The sequence below is a fragment of the Odocoileus virginianus genome, chromosome 17 (genome assembly GCF_023699985.2).
Source record: "Odocoileus virginianus isolate 20LAN1187 ecotype Illinois chromosome 17, Ovbor_1.2, whole genome shotgun sequence".
Lineage (NCBI taxonomy): Eukaryota > Metazoa > Chordata > Mammalia > Artiodactyla > Cervidae > Odocoileus > Odocoileus virginianus.
In genome coordinates, this window is record NC_069690.1 from 26,740,368 (window position 1) to 26,767,714 (window position 27,347).

Below are 27,347 nucleotides of genomic sequence, written 5' to 3' on the forward strand. Positions count from 1 at the left end.
AGCAGGAGGCTTGGAGAGAGAACACAGAGGAAACCTCCTCAGACCTGATTTAGGTTTTGAGAAAAATGAGGAGTATAGGGGACAAAGATGGAGAAACTTGGACAGGCTGGAAATATGTTCTGTAAGTGGACCCACACAATTCACTCCTGGCCTGGACATAAACCATGACAAAAATGCTCAATCAAGGATGACTCCTAGGTATTTTGGTTTTCTAGGTTTTGTTGATTCTGTTTTGTTTTACGCTTAAGCAACTGGGTGACTTGATTGTATCATTTATTCACCTAAGACTTACAAAAAGATACTTTGAAAAAGAAAAAAGTTCCATTTGGAATATGCCAATTTGAGAAATCTATTAGACATCCAAATGGAGATAACAAGCAGCACAGTGACCAGCGAAGCTGCTGCTGCTGCTAAGTCGCGTCAGTCGTGTCCGACTCTGTGCGACCCCACAGGCAGCAGCCCACCAGGCTCTGCCGTCCCTGGGGTTCTCCAGGCAACAGAACTGGAGTGGGTTGCCATTGCCTTCTCCGACCAGCAAAGAAGAGGTGCTTAATTAACAATTAACTGAAAGGCACAACAAAAAAATTCAAGCATGTAAAATTTGAAAATGAGTCTACACTGGCTACTCTCTAACCACCTGAGAACCAGGGTTGGCAACACCCCCTGAAGACTGCTAAAATGTTTTAACTGAATGTGGAATGAGAGTTGATCAATGGAACAAATATTGCTAAAATCAACCTTCTTGTGACATTGTACAGTTAACACCTTAAGATAATAGTAGCTGGTTATGAAACTTTCTTTAAAAAAATACTAAACATATCAACATAAAGTTGACTTTCTAAAAATTAAGACTCAAAGCCAACAATTTAAAGGCATCTTTGTTTCTTGGTTGAATGATTAGTTATGTCTAACAACACTGCCTTAATGAAGAATCTTTTCTAAAAGGATTCGCTTTTACCGTGTTAGATGGAGCATACTCAGTGATGGTTACTCAGGAGCACGAGCACCTGGGAAGGGACAGCTTCAGCTGAGTCAGGGTTTGTTGAGAATTTACACTGATGGGTGATTCTTGCTAGAATCAATTTTCCTGGAAGAAATGTAAGAAATTCTCCCCACCAGTAGAGTGTAAAACAAGTTCCCACCAGAATAATCTTTATCAACCTTTGGACAAGCTGTGCCAATAACAAGCATTAAGGGGACCATGTACAGTTACTGCTTTACAAATAAATTTCAAAAGGTGATTACCTAATTTAGACTACCATTTAAAGGAGCACAGCAGAGCAGAGTTTCTCAACCTCCATATAACTGATGTTTGGGGATAACTCTGTTGTGGGGCCTCCTGTACATTGCAGAACACTCAGCAATATGCCTGGCCTCCACCCAGGAGATGCCAAGTGCAGGAACCCTAGGGGATTCCAAATTGAGAACCACTGAGCTACAGTAATGCAAATTACAGATTTGTTATTTTAGACGCTAAGTTGTGTCTGACTCTTTTGAGACCCCATGGACTGTTGCCCACCAGGCTCCTCCGTCCACGGGATTTCCTAGGTAAGAATACTGGAGTGGGTTACTATTCCCTTCTCTAGGGGATCTTCCCAACCCTGGGATTGAACCTGTGTCTCCAGCACTGGCAGGCGGATTTTTTTTTTTTTTTTTTTTTTTTACTGTTGAGCCACCAGGGAAGTCTGTGGAACTGAGGCCTCTTGCCAAAAGCTACCCGAGTAACAAGCTGGGAAGCTAAGCTCCTCCAGCCTCAGCAGCCTTCAGATGCTTAGCGCTAGCCAGTCACACGGTAATGACGACCTCTTGGCAGACCCTGAGCCAGAACCAGTGCCCAGCAACATTGAGACAAAAAATGCTCTACATCACTAGGACTTACGATATCTGGTTACAAAGCAGTAGACTCTAATACAAAGTCACCTGTCTCTCTGTTCCAAACACAAGATCCCCATCAGCTGAGTCCTAACCTTTTAATAATGGGATCACCACATTCTAGACCAAAGGACAGGACTGGTTAGTAGCAATTTACCTTTTCTAGGCAAAAGTGAGACAAATGAGCACAAAACTCTTTCTCTTGGATTTGGAGTGTGGTTTGGGAGAAGGGGGTGTTTAGAAATCAGGAGAGACTGGTACCTTGATTTATGTGGTAAAATAAAACATTTTCCACAACGAAGTCCTTGAAAATCTTTACAACACTCTCATACCAAAGCTGGTAGCTATCTCCCACCCCATAGCACAGCCACTAAACACAGGGCTTTCAGCAAAAAGAATTTAATTGTGGCCCAGACTCAACACTGATGATCCATGGAATGACAGAAACTCTAAACGTAGCTCAGTTTCCTCAGATCTGAAAGTCACAGCTATGCTTCTTACTGACACAGGCATATTTGTTATCCCACTTTGTGGAGAAAAAGCTAAAATAATTACTAAATGAACTTGGACTAAGCAGATCTGCAGATTCTGTCTTACTAGGAATAAACAGTATTCCAAGCAAATACATCCCTACTACTTTTCACATAACCTGGAAAGCCTCTTGCACTTCAAGTACCTCTAAGGGTATTGGGTGTTAGGGTGGAGTTGTCCCCCACACCCCCAAATTCATATGCTGAAATCCTGATGTCTACTAGCTCAGAGCAAGACTGTATTTAAAGAAAGGGTCTGTACAGATGTAATTAAGTTAAAATGAGGTCATAATGGTGGGCTGAATCCAATGTGACTGGGGTCTTAGAAGAACAGAACAGACATGCAGAGGGAAGAGCACATGAACTCCCAGCAGATGGCTGTCCACAAGCCAAGGAGACAGACCTCGGAAGAAACCAACCCTGGCCACACATTGATCTCAGACTTCTATCCTCCACTGTGAAAAAACACATTGTTTAATCTATTGTTTAAGCCACATAGTCTGCAGTGCTCTGTTTCAGGAGCCTGGGCATAAGCATACAGAGGGTTATTGGCTACCTTTGTATACTGGGTCCCCTATGGTCTGGTCACTCACCTAGAGTCAGACATCCTAGAGTATGAAGTCAAGTGGGCCTTAGGAAGCATCACAATGAACAAAGCTAGTAGAAGTGACAGAATTCTAGCTGAGCTATTTCAAGTCCTAAAAGATGCTGTGAAAGTGCTGCACTCTATATGCCAGCAAATTTGGAAAACTCAGCAGTGGCCACAGGACTGGAAAAGGTCAGTTTTCATTCCAATCCCAAAGAAAGGCAATGCCAAAGAATGTTCAAACTACTGTACAACTGCACTCATCTTACACACTAGCAAAGTAATGCTCAAAATTCTCCAAGCTGGGCTTCAACAGCACGTGAACTGAGAACTTCCAGATGTTCAAGCTGGATTTAGAAAAGGCAGAGGAACCAGAGATCAAATTGCCAACATCCATTGGATCACAGAAAAGCAAGAGAGTTACAGAAAAATATCTACTTCTGCTTTATTGATTACACCAAAGCCTTTGACTGTGTGGATCACAACTGTGAAGAATTCTTAAAGAGATGGGAATACCAGACCACCTTATCTGCCTCCTGAGAAATCTGTATGCAGGTCAAGAAGAAACAGAACTGGACATGGAACAACAGACTGGCTCCAAATTGGGAAAGGAGTACATCAAGGCTGTATATTGTCACCCTCCTTATTTAACTTCTATGCAGAGTATATCACATGAAATGCCAGGCTGGATGAAGCACAAGCTGGAATCAAGACTGCTGGGAGAAATATTAATAACCTCAGATATGCAGATGACACCACCCTTACAGTAGAAAGCAAAGAGGAACTAAAGAGTCTCTTGATGGAAGTTAAAGAGGAGAGTGAAAAAGCTGGCTTAAAATTCAACATTCAAAAAACTAAGATCAAGGCATCTGGTCCTGTCACTTCATGGCAAATAGATGGGGAAACAACAGAATCAGTGACAGGTTTTATTTTTTGGGCTCCAAAATCACTACAGATGGTGACCGCAGCCATGAAATCATAAGTCTGTATAGAACAGACTTGTGGACTCTGGGAGAAGGCGAGGGTGGGATGTTTCAAGAGAACAGCATCGAAACATGTATATTATCTAGGGTGAAACAGATCACCAGCCCAGGTTGGGTGCATGAGACAAGTGCTCGGGCCTGGTGCACTGGGAAGACCCAGAGGGATCGGGTGGAGAGGGAGGTGGGAGGGGGGACCGGGATGGGGAATACATGTAAATCCATGGCTAATTCATTTCAATGTATGACAAAAACCACTGCAATGATGCAAAGTAATTAGCCTCCAACTAATAAAAATAAATGGAAAAATTTAAAAAAAAAAAAAAAAAAAAAAAGATGCTTGCTCCTTGGAAGAAAAGCTATGAACAACCTAGACAGCATATTAAAAAGCAGAGACATTACCTTGCCAACAAAGGTCTGTCTAGTCAAAGCTATGGTTTTTTCAGGAGTCATGTATGGATGTGAGAGTTGGCCCATAAAGAAGGCTGAGCACCTAAAAATTGATGCTTCTGAACTGTGGTGTTGGAGAAGATTCTTGAGAGTCCCTTGGACTGTAAGGAGATCCAACCAGTCCATCCTAAAGAAAATCAGTCCTGAATATTCATTGGAAGGACTGATGCTGAAGCTGAAGCTCCAATACTTCGGTCACCTGATGCGAAGAACTGATTCACCGGAAAGACCCTGATGCCAGGAAAGACTGAAGGCAGGAGAAGGGGATGATAGAGGATGAGATGGTTGGATGGCATCACCGATTCGATGGACTTGAGTCTGAGCAAGCTCCAGGAGTCGGTGATGGACAGGGAGGCCTGGTGTGCTGCAGTCCACGGGGTCACAAAGAGCTGGACAAGACTGAGTGACTGAAAGGAACTGAACTATAGTCTGGTGGCTTCTTATCCCAGAAACCGTAACATCAGACTATTGTACAGACCACAACTTTACACCCCCACAGTAAAAAAAAAAAAAAAGTCACAGTTATCCTGATTTCCAAAAACCGCCTATAGAGGAATCGTTAGAATTAAGTTGCTTTGATTCTGGCCTTCTTAACTTTAACCAAGACATCTAATATCAGAGGAGGGAGGAAAAACATAGAAACAACTCCAGCTATTGGAGCAGAAATAGCAGAAGTTCAATGATTTGCTATCCAAGTGTTGACTCTTGAGAAGCTGGAAAAGGGAAGGCCATGTCCTGTGACACTGATCTTGCTGTCATTCAGGAAAATGTCCCCAGACGAGCTGTGCAAGCTGAGGGCGAAGTAAGGTTTTCACTGAATTCAGAGAGTAGAATGGCTGAGAAGAATATTTTAGAGAAGTACCATCCCAATATTCCGTGATAATCTATATGAGAAAAGAACCTAAAAAATGTATGAATACATGGGCCTGTATAACTGAATCACTCTGCTGTACACCTGAGACTAACACAACACCATAAATAACTATATCCCAATAAAACTAAAATATTAAAAATAAAGAGAAGTAACAGTAGCGATATATTATTCTGAGATCCATATACCATAGAAACAGCAAGGTACAAAGACAACAATTTACCACATCAAATGCCAACTTCACTTTGTTCAGTGTTAATTGTGCCCAGCACTGTGTTAAGTACTTGATATGAACCTCATTTAATCTCCATGACAAGCCCAGAATTATTTATATCATCCCCAACCAAAGTGCAGAAATAGGTTCAGAGAGGTTATAACAACACAACCGTAGCATACATAACTATATATTTATATACAATAAACATACGATTTAAATTACTTTCCCATTTGTTTTTTTCCTTTTTTTTTTTTTTGCTTTTCAAAATGTGACTACTAGGAAAATTTTAATTACATGTGACTTGCACTGTATTTCTATTCACTGTTCCATACTACACCTGTTAGGGAGGAAGATACTTTATTTGCTTAATCATAGCAAACATTTAACTAGAAATCTGAGGATTGAAAGGTTTCTGGCACTTTTAAACTTACAAAACGAGATGAGTTATCATTTTTCACAGTCTTTGCATTTCCAAATGATTCCAGGATTGGATTTGCTTGCAAAAGCTGCCGTTCAAGTTCCCCCTAAAAGACATCACACATAAAGACACACATAAATAAAAGCAAATGTATGTTAATCTCTCTATTCCATTCTTCAAAGAAAAAACGAAGCAAACAAAACACTGCCTCTTTTCCTCAGTTTTCTCATTTGCCATCTAACAAATTTTGTTTTTGGCTTCTTATTCTCGGTCTTATGGGCTCTGCTAAAGGTGGGGAAAAAAAAAAAAAAAATCAGACTATCACGTGACCACAAGGAGAAGATGATGTCATATTGAACAGAGATGCTAAATATAAGGACAGGCCACACAAATTAAGTGGAGAATTTTTAAAATTAAGCAAACTACTTTTCATAAAATGAAATTTAGCATGGTACTTCAATTAAGAACATATTAATACTTATGCTTCTGCTTATTTCTACTTTGCCTTGTTCCAAAGATTTACGGCAGTAAATTCTAATAATTTCCACTGTACTGGTAATGAGACTTGCCATTTTCCTAAAGATTTAACATGATATCTTAATGACATAGACAGGGCAACACCCTCATCTCCAAATTCAGAGATGACAAAGATGATGATGCTACTGAATTCTTGCTCAAATTTAAAAAGCTAAGTATATCATATTTGGTGTAGTGTATGCTTTATTGAGTGTCCTTACTTACATGCAAATTAAGCTATAAAACAGTTTATAAACAAAAGATGTAAGTATATTAATATGTGCTTTAATTATGAAATACAACAGAAAGCTGCATGAGAAAGCATGAAGCCATTTCTGGTCATGAAAAGCACTACAAAATGACCCTATGCCCAGGGAATGTAATTTCAGAATTATACTCTAAGACTTAAAATCCTTTTCCAAACACAAATCTTACCCGTGTATTTTAAAATACCCACCATTATTCTAGACCTAAAGAAAGAAATAAAAAACACTAATGTGCTTCTCTAAGCAAAAAAAAAGAAAGAGTATAAGGAACCTCAGGTAAGATTTTTAAATGAATGGCCAGTTGCCACGTGACGCATGACACTATCATCAAATCCAAAGCCAGGAACAAGTATATACCATAAGGCAGTCTCAGCCAGCGTGGTTAGATGTTAGGAGGTGCCGTTCCCTTGGGGAAAGCGTGGGGAATGTGCCTGAGACCCGTGACACAATGTGTACGTACTTTAGAGCATTTATCTGGACTGCCGGGTTTTCCCAGGTCTTCACCACAGTCTACAGTTGTGTTCAACAGAAACCAGTCAGGAACTAGTCCTGCCATGTGAGTGTCATGACACTGCATCAACTCACGTTCTCAACTTTAGATAATATGCTCCCTGTACAGGGAATCTTCCTGTTTATGGACTTCAAGGGACACCAGACTATTTCTGATGTAAATCTTTCTAAACACTATATGGTGTCAAAGCTTCTCAAACATGGTATCCTGAACCAATGTTAACAAGGCTGAAGGTCATCATTAAGGACAGCAGCCATTGTGCTGTGACACAACAGAGAGCCTTTTCCCTAGAGGTCAGACAGAGGTCACAGCCATCACTGAGTCTGTGGCCAATATCTTACCAAGTCCTTGGTGCACTGTCTCTGCAATAATGCCTCGGGCTATAAGATTCCTTAACCTCACTCAGCCTATGTGATAAGGGTGTAGAAACTGTTAGAAAAAATACTGACTGACAGGTGGGGCACTGCATTTATCTGACACGGCCAGTTAGCTCAAAGGAATCAGGACAGAGATTCCTTAAAACTACACACTATCCTACCAAATCATAATAAAAACACTTCCAATAATAATTTATCTTTAAAATGTTCTCCTAACTTGAAGACAAAACAAGTATTGTATACCTCATTTTAACATTCCCTAGACATGGCTTTACAAGAGTTGTTTGGGTCAAGATAATTGTTTTTTTTTCTCCCTGGCATGTATATGTTGTGTGTGTGTGTTTGTGTCTGCACACACTGTGTGCATGTGATCCACTGGTCTCGATCCCATTCTTTCATTTGGCTTAAAGGCACCAGCTGCATCCTCTGCGTCAAGTCAACATCAAGCTAAAATAATGTTCTGTGAATGTCTGCTGAATGGACGGATAATGACAGGTCCAAGCACACTCTATCAGTATCTGGGGAGGGGATGGTGGTGAACCAGAGGTGGCAGGAAGATTTGGATTGAGGGGCCTCATAGTCACTGTAGTGGGTGTGGAGATGTGGGTCTCAGCTATGGGGGCCACTCCATTAACAGGGATGTGGTGGTACTTCTCTTCTAATGGATTTCTGACATGACTGAGACCAATGATAGATCTCAAAGACTCAGGAGTGAATCATATAAAGCTTGACCAAAGCTAGTACTATACAACACACAAAAATGATCTTTAGGTAAGAAATTACCACTAAATTTGACCACTGCTGCACTGAATAATTCCACTTAGGTAGAAAGTGCTTACAGCTCCCAACCAAATTATGAAGCCATTTATAAACCTCCAGGAGCAGTGACTAAAGTGTTAACCTTTCCACTGGAACTGCATGGGCAATGTTCCTCTATTTCTGTTCTATGTGGTAACAAGAAATGTCACTGTGGAACATGGGGGAAAGAAATTAGTATTAACTACTGAAATTATTTTTAAAGTTCTAAGTACTTAAATCATTAATGCCAATCATCATGAAAACTACACCCCTGTGTTTATTACATAATGTATTACATATACTTGCTCTATGATAGATACAGAATGAGTTTGAAATTGGTGGAAAAAAAAAAAAAACACACAAATAAAACACATACACACACACATCTTTCAAAATTCCAGTTCAGCCAGCAAGGGAACTCGGGCTGGCCTCCCGCTGTCCTCATAGGCCTAACAGGCAAAGCTGTGGCTTTCCCACTGACCACAGAGTAGGGCTGGAAGCTGATGAAAGTGAAAGTCACTTAGTTGTGCCTGACTCTGCGACCCAATGGACTATACAGTCCATGGAATTCTCCAGGCCAGAATACTGGAGGGGGTAGCCTTTCCCTTCTCCAGGGGATCTTCCCAACCCAGGGATCGAACACAGGTCTCCCACATTACAAGCGGATTCTTTACCAGCTGAGCCACAACGGAAGTCCAAGAATACTGCAGTGGGTAGCCTATCCCTTTTCCAGGGGATCTTTCCAACCCAGGAATCAAACTGGGGTCTCCAGCATTACAGGCAGATTCTTTACCAACTGAGCTATCAGGGAAGCTGGCGGCAGCAACTAATCACATGTTGAGAAACAAGCTCCAGGATAGGCTATAATTTCTGTGCTTCCTACTTGCTATCTGTTACCCTTCTGTATCAGTTCAAGGCAGTTTAGACCAGTAGATACAAAGTCATCTGGAAGCTGCAATCTGATGTGGCTGGCTGAGCAGTTAGCGGGCAGGTGGGCTGGCCTGAAGAGGTCATTCTCAGGGGATGGTCAAGTTTAAGAAATTAGTTGTCTTCAAACCTGCTCTGAAATTGCACTTTTCCAGGCTTCAGAGCGGCCTTAAACACCATGCCAGATAGCAAGGGTCTGTAACAGCGACATATGATGAGGGAACCTGGACTGAAGATGGACTTGCAGTTGGCTGGGGCATTAAGACAAATGAGGACTCATTTTGTTACAACTACTAAAAGTTCACAGGTAAATGTTTTACTTCTTAAATACTGTGGCCTTAATATTATATTTGTTCATATTTCTATAATGAAGATGAAGTTATAAAATGCATTAAAAAAAATTGAACACTTCACAGAGCTAGGAGAGCCTCAATAAAAAGACAATGACAAGTACTGACTAGGAAATGGAGAAACTGACACGCTCATACATTGCTGGGAATGTAAAGTGGTACAGCTTCTATAGAGAGGTCTGGCAGTTCCTCAAAATGTTCCCCCCACCCACCAAAATGTTAAACAGAAAGTTAGCACAACCCAGCAATTCCACTCCAGGTATACACCCAAGAGAAGTGAAAATGTATGTCCATGTGAAAATTGATACATTGCAGCATTATTCATAATGGTCCCAAAGCGGAAACAATCCAAACGTCTATCAACTGATGAATGGATAAACAAAACATGATGAATTTAATATAATGGGTTACTATTTGGCCATAAAAAGGGAGGGAGCACTTACACATGCTCCAACAAGGACAAACCTTTGAAAACATGCAAAGTGAAAAAACAGTCACAGAGAACCACATGTTATATGATTCCATTCACGTAAAATACTCAGAATAGGTAGACTCAGAGAGACAGAAAGTGAATAGTGATTTCCAAGGGCTGGGGGAGACATGGAAGGTGATTCCTATGGGTAAAGGGTTTCTTTTGGGGGTGATGAAAATATTACAAGATTTTAGTAGTAACTGTGTGACTAGACTGAAAAATAAACAAACCCCACTGAACTGTACGCTTTAAAAGGGTGAATTTTGTGGGACATGAATTTAAACCTCAATAAAGTTGTTGAGGGAAAAAGAGCCAAGAGCAAATAAATTATAGATTCACAAAATCTGGAAGCTACAAATGCCTTTCCCTTTGTTTTTTTTTTTTTAAACAATTTATACTGCTGTTTAGTGATAAAATGCTATCAATTTATACAAATGATTCCTGGGAATCCAAGTAAGTTTTGCCTATAAGGTTCAACATAAATTCAGAAACCAGTTACAGGGAACCAAAAGAAACACTGACCTTACAAAGTAAAACCATTACTTTATGGCAGTCATCCTCAAAACGGGGTGAGGAAATCACATCGAGGGGCACTCGGGAGAGGATGGGGGTGTAGGGAGAGAAGTAAACTCTTGAATGACCCTCCCCAGGGTATGACCAGCCTCTAGGCTCAGGAGTGTCTCATATTCCTCAATGTGCTGGGGAAGAAAAATTAATGGAGAACCAGTGGTCTCCTCATGTTTCTAAAGACATGGCATAACTATTACTTGACTAGTGTTAAAATAAACTTGGGAAAGCAGCACAGAAGAGTCTGCGCAGAGAACATGCAGAAAGACATGCAAGTCAGTAACAATAGCACAGCATAGCCCAGAGAAGCTGGTGCCTTCTGGAGGGAACCTGGCTTGATCAGACCCAAAGCAAAATCTAGGGGTAAGCATGCTACTCACAGGGATCCACTCTGTAGTTGTTTCTGACATTGAAACAAAACATTAACGATGATGATTTATGTAAGCCAGAGGATTAGGAAACCTAAATCTGTAGGTTAATTATTTAAAGCTATTTTGCTAGTGATCTAGGTACATATTAAAAGGTCATTTAGCATGTACTCTAAAGCACAAAGAAAATCTGGTTGCTGGTCTAGAGATTCCTTCTTTAACTGGCCAAAGAGCCTTTCAATATCATATAGGATAGTGATGATTTCATTCATCCTCCCAATTTGCATCACTGGTGTGGTCTACAGCTAAAAGCAAAGGAACATCATGGGATTTTAGAGGTGTGGTACAAGCTTTGGTGTCTGAGAATCTCTTAAGAATTCTAAAGAAAGGTATCTGAAAATCTGTGTCTGTGACTATTCCTTTAGACGCTTCTGATTGCTTCTTCACGTTAATAGGTTGTTTTCACAACACTATCATTTACTGCTTTACGCTGCTTTGCAGCAGCATGCCTGCAGAAAGACATACAAACCAAAAGCATTTCAATGCTAGGGAAAGGGTCAAGTACAGGTGCAGATACCCCAGTCTATCTAAGGCATCTGGCTCAGCCCTACCCTCCCTCTCTCTCTATCAGGACATGCTCTGGTCCATGGTCTGCCAGATGCTATGCTCTGTGGGGCTAAAAGCGAGGCATCTGATAGTTAGGAAGAATAACACTCCTCTACAACTTACCCAAGACAAAAAAAAATTCTAAATTTATATATTAAATACAATGAGACTTTCAGGCTACACATACCAGACCACACAATGTTAACAGATCAGAAACTGTTACAGTTGCAACCCTAAATTCAAAATTTAATATATGGCATGAAGGTAGGTTTCCACATGCTTAAGAAGTATTAAAGTGATTCTGTCTGGCCACTGACACATGAAACCCCGTTTACAGGCTTCACAAACATATGATTCAAAGTCATAATGAAAGGGTAAATAAACATCAAAGTTCCTCTAGAAAACAAAGGTAAAGCAAAATGGCATGCTGCTTCTCAGAACAGTGAGCCTCAAAGAAACACATTTTCAAAAAGAAACATTTCGATCATAAGAGATTTCGCTAAGAGCTAATGGTATTTGTGCCTAGTAGCGACTCAGTCTAAAGACAGAAATTAGTGCAAACACTCATGACTAAGAAACAAAGAAAAGCACTTGCCTGGTGTTTCACTGGTTTAGGTGATTCCTGCTGCTCGTTACAAACAGACAAACGCAAACGTTAGCAAGTTTGGGTCTTTTCCTAGCGGTAAAGCCACATCCAAAGCACCAAGTCAGTGTGAGGGTTAGAACTGTGAAAGCGGGTTTGGCTGGCATCTCTCAGGGGATATTAACGACTACATCTGCATATCTACAAATCAAGGATAACTGACGTGTTATATTCTTATACCTTTTCTGTCATCAATTCTCCCCCAAATTTCTATCCTCCCCTCAGGCTGCTGTTGGTGCTAGCTCTGTAAGTTCAGAAAGAACCACTGAAAATATCTGAGGATATTTTTCTGGTGGTTAAAAACTGAGGTCTTCATGAGCCTTGCTTATTGACTTCTAACAATCCTTACCACAACTCTGCAAGAGATCAGGCTTTGAGTTACAACCACAATTTCAGTTTGCCCTGCTGGAATTGCCAGTTACCACCAATTTCTTGATGTCCTAGCCCCTCCTTGCTGGGGGAGACAAGGAAGCTGTCAATAAAGGCAGTGCGCTGAACACCCTCACTTCCTTATTCTTGTTTCTGAAGTTACTAAAGAATAAATCTAAGGGTTTTAAAAACAAGGGCAGAACAAAAACTTACAGGAATATTATGGTCCTTTCGTCCTTTGTGTGAAGAAGCAACATGAGCAAGGTACTGAATGACTTTCTTAGTGTTTTCTGTCTTCCCGGCACCTGATTCGCCCCTGGAAGATATAGTAACACAGGCTGCTTTACAAAAAGCACAGCACACACATTCCCAACCTATAATCAACAAAAGTGATTTGAAACTAGAATTAGTAGGAAATAAAAAGAGAGTAAGTAGGGAAAAAAAAAAACCAAACACAACACTACCACCAGTAGCTGGAAAATGGTTCTTAAATGGTATAAATTAAATACGTTGTTTTGGTAGATGCCAATTAAGAGGACAGAGGAAAATGTTCACAACACTTCCCCACCTATACTAGGAATCAGTGGCTCTGCCAGAAAAGTTTTTATCAGAATGTTTACAAAGAAATTCCTCAGCACCAGAAACACATCCAGCACTAGGAACAAAATTCCTAGAACAATTAGACTAAGGTAACTGAATCTGCAGGAGCTGAATGAACCCTGGGATGCCCACTGATCACAGATAGCATCTTCAAGGCCTGAACACCTTTTAGGCTCATCCCTCAGAGCTGATGATGGTTCGCTCCCTTGGACCCACAGAGCATCTTGTACATATACCTCATACACAGAGCTTTTCTACACTGTTAAATCCATCTATGTTTTCCTTCTAGCATTTTGATGTCTTCACTTTTTACAACTTAATCAATCGAAAAAAATGTACGGTCTGAGGTCCATTTTTTTTTTTTAACTTTATTATTTTTGGCTGTGCTGGGTCTTTGCTGCTACCCGGGCTTTTCTCCAGGTGCAGCAAGTGGGGGCTGCTCCCGCCGCAGAGCACGAGCTCTCGGCTACGTGGGCCTCAGGCGCGTGGCATGTGCGCTCAGTAGTTCAGGTGCATGGGCTCAGGTGCTCCACGGCATAAGGGATCTTCCTTGATTAGGGATCGAACCCGTGTCTCCAGTATTGGCAGGTGGGTTCTTTACCACAGAGCCACCAGGGAAACCCTGAGGTAAATATTTAATCTCATTTCCCACTCACATGATTCAGCTCACATCCCATTATCAATGGTTGACCAAGACACTGATTATCTTGGTCAAGTGACTTGAAATGCTATCTTTACCTTACACTTATGACTTTATTCCAAAGTCAAAACCTTATGCAGTATTTATGAAGTATGACTAACCACATTATCCATCATTGTTTTTTAAAACCTCAGAGACAAGTAGTCTCTGAGGTTTATTTTTTTCAGATAAATTTCAAGTAATTTTTGTTCTGCTATATCCCTCCCCTGTCTCCTCCCACCTGCCACCTCTATAAAAACAGGCAGACAGAATTTTGAGTTAAATAATATACATGCTATTTTTAGGAGAAATGATGGCTTCATCTCTCAGTTAAATTCTGTATTTTTCTAAGTTCAAAACAAGCAAGGACCCATGTTTATCTTATTCACCTATAAAGTCATAGTGCCTAGCATAGTAAGTACTCAATAAATTCTGCTGAATAAAAGAATGTAAGTCTTATATAAGTTTATTTCTAGGCTCTATTCGATATTTTTGGTCCTGTCATTAATGTCCTTTTATCACCATTATACTTTCTACTTGGTCATCATTGGTACCTGCTAATGAATTTTGTTCATTCCTTTATTCAACACATTTCCAAATCAACTCAGGCATCCCTTAAGTGCTAGAGATTGAGCTGTGGATACAGTCTTCCTGGAGCTCAAGATTAGAAGAGGTTTAAAACAAACAAGAAAAACAAACTGGGTCTCTGTAGGATGTGAGGAGGGTGATGAAGGAAACAAGGTGACTGAGGGGGAAAAGGCAGAAGAGCAAAGGACAACTCCCCGGAGATTTAATGGTGGCGGGGGGCACTCGACTCCTGAAAGCTGAGCAGGACCAGGCACGAGAGGGTCTGAGACATAGCATGGAGGCAAATGGAAAGACAAATGCTAAGGCCTCAAAGCAGAAAAAAAGTTCGGTATATTCCAGCAACCGGCAGCCAAAGTGCAGGATTTGATATAAATAACCAGCCAGGCAGACACAGCAGGAGGGACTGCCGCCGAGGTGGAAAGGCGTGGATGGGATGTACCCTGGAGCCATGGGAATGAATCTGGATTTTATTCAAGTGCAATTTCATAAGAGCTATGCCAGTGGTTTTCTTTGTTGTGTTCTTAACTTTATTTAAAATACCTAGTGTTTCAAGCTAATCATGATGTTGGCTGTTGGTTTCAAACAGATAATTTTTCAAGATGCTAAGAAATGTGCCTCATGTAGACTGACGATGACTTGTCTTGAAGCAGTCATGATTGGTACTCATCAGCTTGGTTTACCTCTGCGGTTTCTTGGCTAACCCCTCTCAACTGGACATACTTCAGTGTATCCTGAAAGCATTTTTTTCCCCGACTGTCACGCTTACTTAGCTATACTGAGCTGTCTGTCAACAACTGCCTATGAACTCTGCTAAATTTTCTGTATTTCAGGTCTAGGATACCTCTGCTACTATTACACATAAGGCTGTGTTGTAAAGGAAAAGAAATACAGTCCATCTAAAGCACATAATTGGGCTTTCCCAGTGGCTCAGTGGTAAAGAATCCACTTGTAATGCAGGAGCCGCAGGTTGGACTCCTGGGTTGGGAAGATGCCCTGCAGGAGGGCATGGAAATCCACTCCAGGATTCTTGCCTGGAGAATCCCATGGACAGAGGAGGCTGGTGGGCTACAGTCCTTGGGGCCGCAGAGAGTCAGACATGACTGAAGCGACTTAGCACACACAAAGCATACAATTAGTATTCAGTAAACATTACCCATTATTGTCCACTCAGCTGTTCATCCACCATATAAAAGGGAATTTGAATTACCAAACTCTAAACTACTTCATGAATCTATCAAGCTGGTAAAGTGGTTAAGAAGTGGGCCATGGTATCGTGATGACCGACTTAGATTCAAATCCAGCCTACCACTTGTTAGTTATGGGGCTTTGGGCAAAGTGATTGGCCTCTGAACCTCAGTTTAGACTTCTTTAAAATGAGACCTGGTTACTCTGCAAGATTGAGATCACACCTGTAAGGAGCCTAGCATGGGACCTAACCAGAAGTTGCTCAACAAATGGCAGCAGTGTTAACAACTATGATGGTCAACAGTGATGATGAATAAATTGACAGAAGTAGAAAGATGATAACCTCTGATTTGAATATGAAAGACACAGCAGAATCAAAGAAATATTCTTAGAAAAAGGTTTTTTTTTTTTTTTTTTTTTTTAAGGTGAAATGGCACATCTGTCCCAGATGAGTCTTCTAAGAGTTCTTTTACATTTTGGATAACAGTCCTTTAGCAGTTCTGTCTTCCACAAATATTTCTTCTCAGTCTGTGGTTTATCTCCTCAATCTTTTAACACTGTCTATTGCAGAGTGGAATTTTTAATGAAGTCTAGTTTATCAGTTATTTCTTTGATGGATGTCTCTGGTTTTGTACCTAAAAAGGTATTGCCACGCCCAAGGTCATGTAAGTTTTCTCTTATGCTACCTTCTAGGAGTTTTATAGTTTTGTATTTACATTTAGGCAAAGAGTTGCACATGACTGAGCACACACGCACACAATCAAATGAAGTGAGGGTAGGAATTTGCTGGGTACAGGAGGGAACTTTACAGGATGATCATAATGATAATGTTCTCTATCTTAACAGAGGTTTACATTATACAAATAACTCAGCCCATATATACTTAAAGCACATAAATACTTAAAAGTTTTGCATTCTAAGTCCCCTACATCTGAAGGAGTTCTGTTTCGAGCGCACATTCAGAAGTCCAACTTTTCCCGAAGTCCAACAAAATTAGCCTAAGTACCTAACACAATCTGCTATATAGTACTGTACTGTAATAGGTTCATAAGATTTTCCACACAAATACATAAAAACAAATAAAAAAATAAAACACTTTTACTCTTATAGTACCTTGAAAATACAGTGGTACCGTACAACAGTTGGCACAGAGGTGTCATTGAGTGAAGAAGCGTTACCAACTGGAGGAGGACAAGGACGTGGGAGATGGCCAAGCTGAAGGATCGTCAGCAACAGGAGATGGAGGGCAAGCTGCCATGTCACCCTCGTCTGATGTTGGTGGAACACAGGTTCATATCTTTGAAAGTTCACAACTTGAAGGTTTGTATGTAGGGGACGTAAGTGTATGTGAATTTTGTCTCAAAAAGATAAAGATTTAAGTCTTGAACTTTACTTAATGTTATGTATGCTGAAGTATTTAGGGGGAAGCACACTGATCTACAAATGCATCAGATGAAGGGATTAATAGCCCTAAGAGTGGTTTTTCAGTTTAAAATGAAAACATCTGATCAGCAGTCACCAAAAGAAATACCATCCAACCTTAAGCAGTGAAAGTGTTAGTAGCTTAGTCATGTCAGATTCTTTGCGACCCCGTGGAATGTAGACCACCAGGCTCCTTTATTCATGAAACTCTCCAGGCAAGAATACTAGAGTGGGTAGCCATTCCCTTTCCCAGGAGATCTAACCAACTCAGGGATGGAACCCAGGTCTCCTGCATTGCAGGCAGATTCTCTACCATCAGAGCCATCAGGAAGTCCAACCTTAAACGAAGCCTCCTGAAAATGCAGCTCCCATGGAACCCCACCCCAAGGAGTTTCTGGACTGGGGAAAGTCTGACCCTGAGCACCAGCAAGTACAAATTCAGCTGTCCACTGGCATCACAAAGCCCCAAAGAACCCTCCATACTTTCCCCTAGAAGCCTCAATCCACCTACACCACCCTCCGTTTCTTAAATTTAGTATAGAAGCCTTTTATTTCTGGTTTTCAGCAAGTTACTCATTACTGAATACTCCCACACATGTGCATACATAAACCCTGTCTTTTCTCCTGCTAGTCTACTGTCAATTTGTAGATCCCCAACCTCAGGATCCCAGTTGGAAAAGTTTCCCTCCCAACACAAACAATAAAATGGATTGATAGGGGGATGAACAGATCAATATATAATAAGCAAATATAGTAAAATATTAATGGCAGAATCTAGATGGTAGATATATAGATCTTGACTGCAAAAATTCAGCTTTATGTTTGAAAATATTCATAATAAAATGTTCAGAAAAAAAAAAAAAAAAAAAAAAGCAAATATGGTATCTGATGACTGCTACTTTGTGTGCACGGATACCCCAGCTGTTGTAGCTCATAAACCCACACCTTATCACTGATGCATCCATCAGTCTCAAATGACGATGACCCTCTAATTGTAAGTGCTAGTGCTTACAATGGTCACTTTTGGTGACAAGAGTAAATCAGTGCTCACTAACCCTAGGTTCTGTCAAATAGCAGTCACTCCCTCCCCAAGTGTTTCCTGCTTCCAAACATTCCAGAGAGTCCTCATCCAAAATGATCATCCAAGCTCACAAACCACCCAAAAAGGAGAGGAATGTGTCCTGTCCCTCATCCCCTGTCTACTGCATGCAGGGTCACCATGACTGTGACACTGTAGGCAGGTGACACAAGTTCTATTCCTCTCTCACTTGTGAGCAGAAGCCATCCTGGGCCCCGGGGGTGGGAAGGAAGGGCCCGGCTCACATGCTGGAAGCACTGCCATTCTCACCGGGGCTCTGTGAGCCATCTGGAGGCCCAGGGAATGTATGTGAGGAAGAAAGGGGGTGGATTTACCATACCTTACCATACTCATTTCATGGAGCTTCAGTGGTTAGATTCTCAGAGCAATTTTCCTCTACTAATTGATGCTCTATAGTGAAGAACCTGGCTGCTCTTTGTTCCTGATTCCTGGGAGGTCCGGAGCCTCGAGGTACCTGGAATGTCTTTTGTTAGTCATGGTGGGCACTTGGCTAGCTACAGGATGGGGACTGGACAAGCTGAAAAACCAAACAGGCGATTAGAGGTTTGTGCCTTTGATCCAAGTGACCCTCCTGGGACAGGAGAGGGGATGGACACGGATTCAATCAACCATGCCTACATAGTGAAGCCTAATAAAAACCCTTTGAAGCTAAGGTGAGCTTCCTGGTTGGTAATATACACTGATGCACTGGGAGAGGAAATGACCAGAGCAAACGGAAGCCGTGCCTTTGGGAAACTCCAGCTCTCACCCACTCTGGCTCCGATTTGTCACTCTAGCAAAGTATTGAATCTGAGTGGGTAATGGCCACCCTCAAATGTGTAGCTATTTGGTCAGAAGTACGGGTGGCCTGGGAACCCCTGAGCTTGTGGCTGGTGTCTGCAGAGCCAGCCCACATGATGGGTGTGCCTTGGGAAATTAAGGTCAAAACTGCTTCAAAACAGGTAGTTTTAAAAAGATGTTTGCAGCTCACTTTCTGAATAACTGACTTTTCTGAAGAATATGCCCAGTGGAATAAAATAAAAAAGTGAGCATACTATTCTAAAATATAGAATTAAAATGAAGAGACATAAGGACTGTAAGGAATGAGACCTGACAGAATTGTGGATTTTTGGAAGTCATAAGAAACATGTTGAAGACTACTACAGAAATTCACATATGGATTTCATATGAGACAACATTACTGTTTCATTGTCACTTTTCAAGTGTGACAACGTGTGTTATGTGGGGACACCCTTGCTCTTAGGAATCACCTGTGGTATATCCAGCGGTCAAGTGTCAAGAGTATCTGCAAACAGTCCTGTGTGTGTACAGGGAGAAGGGACACATTTAAGTAAAGGGTACACGAGACGAGCACTAAACGTATCACTCTTTCAACTTCTCAATAAAATTTAGGTTTGCATTTGTTTTACATAAAAACTTGGGAGAAATGCAAAGGTTAAAAAAAAGAAAAAACATAAAATTTGGTAAAATTTAACTCATTGAAGTTAGGGGATGGGTATCTGGGGGTCTCCAACTATTCTGTTTTTGCATACGTTTGAAATTTCAAGATAAACCATCTTTATAAAATGGTATCAGAAAGGTTTTACCCTTTGAAAACACATACAGTGTTCAATTGTTTCTAAAACTTCCTAATCTTAAGCCTGTTTCCTTGGTTCCTACTTAATTAAGAGATTCATTGTTTTGTTTGTATTTTTATCCATTTACTAAGGATGTCCAAAAGCAGTGTTCCAATTATCTCAGAGGATAATTAAAAAGCAATCAAAGAAAGTCACAGTTCCTACCCTTCTTTCTAGTTGTAAAACAAGACACAAAGACCCAAATAGGTAATGAATTATAGTATGTAAGGAACAGGGCCTGACTAAGGGAAATCAGTGTGGGCTGGAACCAGCTGTATCATGGGGCATATGTCCTCCCTGGAGGGAGAGAGAGGAGAAAGTCAAGGGAGTCAGCCAGGATCCCAGAAGATGGGCAGACAGTAGGTGCTGGGCAGGGCTAGGGCAAGACAGGAGAAATATGAAATGAGGCGACAACTGGAAACAGGGAATGAAAGAGAGCAGGGAGTCAAACCAGATGGCAAGGTTTTAAGCCTGAGTCTGGAAACACAAGGCGCTGATGATGGAAAGAAAGATTCTGGGAGCCCACCTCCCATGGGCCCAAGCCCCCACCCCCGCCCCCTGCCAGATCCACCAGGGCCCAGAGATGAACTCTGCAGGGAGCCTTCAGATCACACCCCGCCAGCCTTGCTCATTGCTTAAAATGTAGCTCCTCTGGTCACTTTTCATTCTTACACTCTGCTCTCATTTTCTTTCTCCTGATTCCAAACCCAATTATTTCCTGCTCTAGCCCCCTTTTTTCCTCCATACTCCCCATTCCACAGTGTGCAGTCACCCATGTTCTCAGCCTCCTCACTGAACACTCCCCTCCGCTGGCCGTACTTCACATCACACACCTGTGTGCGCATACAGACACATGTATGTCATCACACACACACACAGACATCAGGGGCATCCTTCTCACTCCCCCTAATGCTGTTCCCAGACTCTCTTATTCTAAAAGCCCCTACCTCTCACCTCTCTGAGGTCACACACAGCAGGAGCAGTGGTTCTGACACTGGATTTATTTTGCTTAGTAAGATCTTAAAAAAACAAACCATGCCCCCCCCCACCCCGCCCACAGTTTCAAAACAGAAAGCACTTTTATTTCCAAAGAAAACAGGAAGGGTCTTATCTTGAAGTAAAGGACATTCCTCTAAGTGAAATAATTTAGCTTTATGAAGGGCTTACCAGAGGCCACTGCCCTCAAACCATCACTCGTGTGTGTGTGTGAGTGTGTGTGTGAGTAAGCCCCTCCTCTCCTTGTGTGAGCAACACACCTAACCCTTTGACTGCCTGCCCCCCTCCACCCCACGCCCTCCTGCCCCCCTCTCTCCCAGCTGCCCACTCCTGCGGCCACACTTGAGGCGCTCCCTCCCAGCACCTGCGGCCACGACGCCTGCTCTTCCTGCTCCTGCGTCCCCAGGAGGCCCTGCTCTCCAGTTTCCTGACCCATCTCCCTCCTATCAGTCCCCCCGCCGCCCCCCCCCCCGTCATGTGCCATATCCCACAGTCCATCATGACAGTCTCTCTCGCTGACGTCCTCAGTTCTCTCATCTCAGTGACCCCCACCTGAAGCCACTTATAAAAACTTTTGGTGGATTAAATGATTCCCCATTTCGACACCCTCGTAGCGGAGTGTCCACAGCAAAGCCCCCAAGTGTCTCACACTCCCTCCCCTCCCCCACTGACCCTGGCCTTGGCCACGCGTCTGGCCACACCCTTACACATTGGAGCTCGCATCTATACGGCTCTGGGCAGTCTGTCACCATGTTAAAGCCAGGGCTAGCACACTGGAGAATAAGAGGACCCACCTAGGCACCCCAGTCAACAGTCAACCAGCCCCCTGGCCCTCAGCTGCCCCCAGCCACGGGGTGAGCCCCAGGTGAGACGGCTGGGCCTGGCTCGGCTCAGCAGACAGGACCAGCTGAGTCCAATCCAAAGGCTGGGAAAACTGCTTTCAGTCACTAAGTGTCTGGTAGTTTGTTGTTTAAGAAAAGCTAATTTGTATAACTCAGAGGCTAAACATCGCTGGAAGAAAATTTACATGAGAGAGGAGTGTCAGCTATTTTCTACTTCTCTTCTACTCCTTGTTGCCAAACACCAAAGTTTCTATGGGAAAGAAAAGCCAAGAGATGAGAACTTTCTCCATTTCAGGTCCCCCCACCTGCCCACACCAGGCCCTGTCTCCTCCCTGACCCTTGCCCTCTCGGGGCCCTGACTCCCACCCTTCTCGTCCTACCGCACCCCATCAGTTTAACCTCTCCTACCTTAAAGACACCATCAGTAACAACAAAAATTGATTCCTGACTGCTTTTCAAATGCTACAATTTTCACTCAAGAGCTATTTGGAAGTAGTAGGCCCAGACTTAGCTTTTTGCTGCTTTTTAAAACCTTTTCTCCCTCACACACATACACCCACATCATTCCCTGACTGCCGTCTGGCCTGACTCCCTCCCCACCCCAGTGCACTGAAGGGACCACACCAGCCTCCCGCGCCAGCGTTAAACCCCAGGCACACGTTCCTGTGTATTTCAGTCTCTGTGGTGTCTGAGGCCTATGGCTTGGGCGTCTCTGTGGAGTCTCGCCCGCCTCTCCACCCTTGAACCCCATCTGGAGATCCCACACTCTGAGGGGACCTCACTTACCACATGGCTTCCGTCACCTAGGCCGCTGGCTCTGCATTCCAGGCACAGCTCCGACTCCACGTCCATTGGCCTGGAGACGGCTCCCCCAGGAGTGCCTCAGGCACCTCAGTCAATGTCCTCCACCAAACTCCTTCCCCTCTGCCCAGAACCTGTTCCTCTACCTTCCAGCGTCTCTGAAATCCTCTGAAATCCACACAACTCCACCCTCTCCGAGCTCCTCTTTCTTAGGCCTGTCTCACAACCTAAGCCCCACTTAAACATGCCCACTTCCATCCGGGTCCACGAGCACCTCCCCACCTGAAGGCACTTCCATCTCTCTCGTGGGTAACTCAACAGCCTTCTACTCGGTCTTCTCGCGATAACACTTCCCAGCCCTCCATCTTCCCCACTGCAGCTAACATGACTGTCCTAACCAGCGAAAATGATCACTTCTGCCGTGGATGTTGTATTTGATCCTGACTTTCTAGTACTTCACACACCGGCATGTGATAATCAATAATGCTTCCTGGGTGATACAAGTAAATTCCTGAAAAGTCCAGGAGGTCAACACTTGGACCAATCAACTAAAGACGTAAGTTTCACAGATTAACGTTATGAAATGTGTGAAAAGCCCAGTTTGACAACCAAACAGTAACACCAAAGCTAAGCAGAGCTTGCATTAGCTCAGTTCAGTTCAGTTGCTCAGTCGTGTCGACTCTTTGTGATCCCATGAACCGTAGCACGCCAAGCCTCCCTGTCCATCACCAACTCCCGAAGTCCACCCAAACCCATGTCCACTGTGTTGGTGATGCCATCCAACCATCTCATCCTCTGTCGTCCCCTTCTCCTCCTGCCCTCAATCTTTCTCAGCATCAGGGTCTTTTCAAATGAGTCAGCTGTCTGCACCAGGTGGCCAAAGTATTGGGAGTCTCAGCTTCGTATCTTAGACTTAAAGCAATTAACAACAAAGTTTACATCTATCTCTTTAAATTACTGCTCCCCTGTCCCTCTTCCTCTCTCAAATACCAAAATTGCTTTTACTTTCCAACAGAATAGAAAAGAAGTCTGAACGTTTAACATTTACTTACGTGCAAAGAATTGACTGGTCCTCACGATCTAGAAAACAAAATAAATAGAAAGACATTGAATATTTGCCTGTTTTTTAAAATATTTGATAAATAATAAATAGCCTGATAGCCTCTAAAATATTAGGAACTCTGCCCCTCTTAGGCCAAGTTAACGTTTTCCAATCCTGTTATGTATTACACAATCCTAAATTCAATCAAGTTCATCATTCTCATGCTAGATTATCTGGGGTAGGTAACAATCCAGGCTCAGACAATTTTATATGCCTAACGAACCTGGATTCTTGAAGCCTGCTGCTCATCAGTCAACCAGGAAGTTTTATAGAAACAAACTTCGCAGAGCTCCACCTTTGGGGGAGGGACTGAAAACTGCTTTTTACTTAGGTTCCCCAAGTGATCCTGATGCAGGGCCAGGCTTGGAAACCACTACCTTTTAAGAAAACCCACAACCAGAGAGAAATCGTTATTAATACGGACCTTAAAGAAGGAAAAAAAAAGGATCAAACACTGAGGGGATATGATTAAGGGAGGATAAACGTCTGTAAGAGTTTAACCACCGTCTCAAGTCAGAATATTAAACAGAGCAAAAACAAGGAAAGAATGTAAAATGAAAAAAACTATCATGACTTTAAAGTGATAAATAATTTAAGTATTCATATTTAGGGCTTCCCTGGTAGCTCAGTTGGTAAAGAATCCACCTGCAAAAGCAAGAGACCCCAGTTCAACTCCTGGGTTGGGAGGGTCCCCTAGAGAAGGGAATGGCTACCCACTCCAGTACTCTGGGTCTGGAGAATTCCATGGACCGTATAGTCCATGGGATCCACAAATAAAAAGATTAAATACAAACCAATAGCCTTTCTTGGGCACGTCCTTCCTGGATCCATAAGCACTTGGATGACCTCCACCTGCCCTTCCTGCTCAGCTCAGTCATATCTCTTCTGTGGGTCCCCTCCAGACCCTCTTCCTCAGGCTCCTCACTGCTTCCTTCTTTTGACCATATTTTGGGGTTAGACAAACAATACTGCCAACTGCCTGCCCGACTAGTATGTGCTGCCTAAGGTCAGAGCCCGTCTTGCGTCTTTACTCCCAGACTTAACAGCCAGCCTTAGGTCAACTTAGAGAATCCAGTGTGAGGAGCCAGGCAGGGCACTTGCAAGACACTGGGAACTAGAATCTTCTGTCCTAGTTCCAACCCTGCCGCAAACTGCCCACGTTATAAATGAGACGTTGATTCCTTGCTGGTTTCGGGCTCTTCACCTATAAAACTAGGATTTTACCAAGTTTTTACATATTATTCACTCTAAACATGAACCCTCACATCCCAAATTGTCCTGGTCTGAGAATCTTTATAGAACTCCAGTTATCCAAGTTTTCAGCGCTTGACTGAACTAGTTTACACATTAGAGAAATCAAAACACACGCCAAAAAGTAGCCACAATCAAATGGCCTCCTAACTTATTCAGAGCAGCTTTCTTCCTGCATCTGGACATGCTATTTTGATTGTGTGAAATCTGAGCTCTTCACAACCACAATCTACCCTTCAAATCTGCTCCGGAGTTCTTCTCCCCATGCTTCTCACCCCATCCCACCCCAATAAAACAAAGGAACTCTCTTTGCAGGTGGGCCCATCTGTTCTTGTCATGTCTTGCATCAGCTTTGGGCCTCAGTTTCACTATCAGTACAATCAGGTGAGGGCTTGGCAACCTCCAAGATTCCCTCCATAGAATACTCTATAACTGAATCATTCCTTCTTTCTGCTTCACTGAATTCTCTTCACCCTTTGAGGATCAGCTTAGGCATCCCAAATGTTTACAGTGAACTTTATACTCTAAGAACCTATCAATGTAACTAGACTCAGCATATATTACAGTGACATTTAAGGGAAATACTTTACATTCAGAAATGCAACTAGCCTTCTAAAGAGGAGAGATTCATTTGATAGCTCAGTTATTGTCCACAGCACCTCCCCAAAACCATAATGAATTAAATTGTATTTTCAACAGTGAAAATGATTTTAGATCAGTGACCTCAGCTCTTACCTTAAAAAACTAGAAAAGAACAAATTAAGCCCACAATGAGTAGAAGAAAAAAAATTATAAGGAATAAAAATCAGAGAAATGGGAAAACAGGAAAAGAAAATGGCCAAATGCTGGTTCTTTGAGATAAATTTCTAGACAAAATGATCAGAAATAAGACACAAATTGCCAACGTCTGGAACAAGAAAGAGAAAACCACTATAGGTCCCAGAGATACTAAAAGGATAATAAGGAAATATTAGAAGCCACTTTCTGCTAAAAAATTCAACAACTAAAATGAATAGAATGATTTCTTTAAAGGACAGACTACTAAAGTTCATTCGAGAAGAATCAATAACCTGAACAGATGTAGAAAAGACATTCAATAAAACAACATCCATTCATGAGTGAAAACAAAAAACACAGCAAACTAGGAATACAAGGGAACTTCAACAACTTGATAAAGTGCATCTACAAAACACCTGTAGTTAACATCATGCTTAATAATGAAAACTGAATGCTGTCCCCCAGAGACCAGGAATAAGACAAGAATGTCTGTTTTCACACCCATTCAACATCACAAATAAAAATAATTAAGCATACACTTGAAAAGGAGGACGTAGCAATGTCTCTCTGCAGAGGACATGACTGTCTAGAGATAATTCCAAAGAGTCTACCAAAAAAATTTCCAGAATAAGTGACTTCTGCAAGGTTGCAAAAGATGTCAATACATGTATTTTTAAAATAATATTTCTATATCTCAATAGTGAACAACCAGTAATTAAAATTGTAACGTTCCATTTAACACTAAAAGCAAGAAATGCTTAGTTATCCTAAGGTATTTGCTACACTTATAATGAGTATGTGTAAGATCTATGTGTTAAAGACTGTAAAACACCAATGAAATAAAAGAAGACCTACATTAACAGAGACAAACCATGTTCATGGATTGGAAGACTCAATACTCTTGTCAGTTCTGCCCTATTTGTTCTATAGATTCAGTGCAATCCAATCAAAACGTGAAAAGTGGGACATTTTTAGAAAATGGCAAGTTAATTTCTAAAATTTTATTGAAAGACAAAGGAACAAAGGTGGAAAATAATTTTAAGATTTATTATATGACTATTATAATCAAGATGGTATGAAAAAGGACAAACGTACAGATCAAAGGAATAGAATCCTGACAGAGCAATTCATTGGAGAAAAAAAATGTTTTCTCAATAAATGATGGCAAGATCTACTGGATATTCACATGCAAAACAATGAACTTCAATCAATATCTTGCACCATAAATAAAAATTAACTCAAGATGGATCACAGATTGAGCAGGGAGAAAATCACAAGCACTTATCCAATAAAGGACTTGCAGCTGAAAAAGAGAAAGAGTTCTCAAAAGTGAATAATGAGAAAACAAACCATCCAATTTTTTTAATGGTTAAAAGATTTGAACACTTCACCAAAGATGACATACAGGTGGCATAAGCACATCAAAAGATGCTTAATATCCTTAGTCACCCGGGAAATGCAATTCAAGACCACAATGAACTACCACTGCACACTTATCAGACTACAATTTAATAAACAACCAACAACACCAAGTGCTGACAGAAAGCAGAACTGGAACTTTCACCCACTGATAGTAAGGATGAAAAATGGCATAGCCATTTGGAAAAGAGCTTGGTAGTTTCTTACAAAGTTAAAAATACACCTACTGTGTGACCCAGCAATCCTACTCCCAATTATTGAGTCATATGAAACTAA

General features: G+C 41.8%; 1 protein-coding gene across 8 annotated transcripts in view; it reads right to left on the reverse strand.

The window, feature by feature from the left end:
- The window catches only part of MYH10 (myosin heavy chain 10), a 121,818-nt gene that overhangs the window by 64,038 nt on the left and 30,433 nt on the right, over positions 1-27,347 (reverse strand). For 5 of the 8 annotated variants that reach the window (XM_020869052.2, XM_020869050.2, XM_020869055.2 and 2 more), the window contains exons 4-7: positions 23,575-23,602; positions 12,908-13,010; positions 12,278-12,307; positions 5,938-6,030 (exon numbers count right to left, since the gene is read on the reverse strand). In XM_020869052.2, coding sequence (XP_020724711.1) covers positions 5,938-6,030; positions 12,278-12,307; positions 12,908-13,010; positions 23,575-23,602 — 254 coding nt within the window. The remainder of the gene's footprint in view (positions 1-5,937; positions 6,031-12,277; positions 12,308-12,907; positions 13,011-23,574; positions 23,603-27,347) is intronic. The other 3 variants (XM_020869056.2, XM_020869053.2, XM_020869057.2) reach the window with 1 other exon arrangement.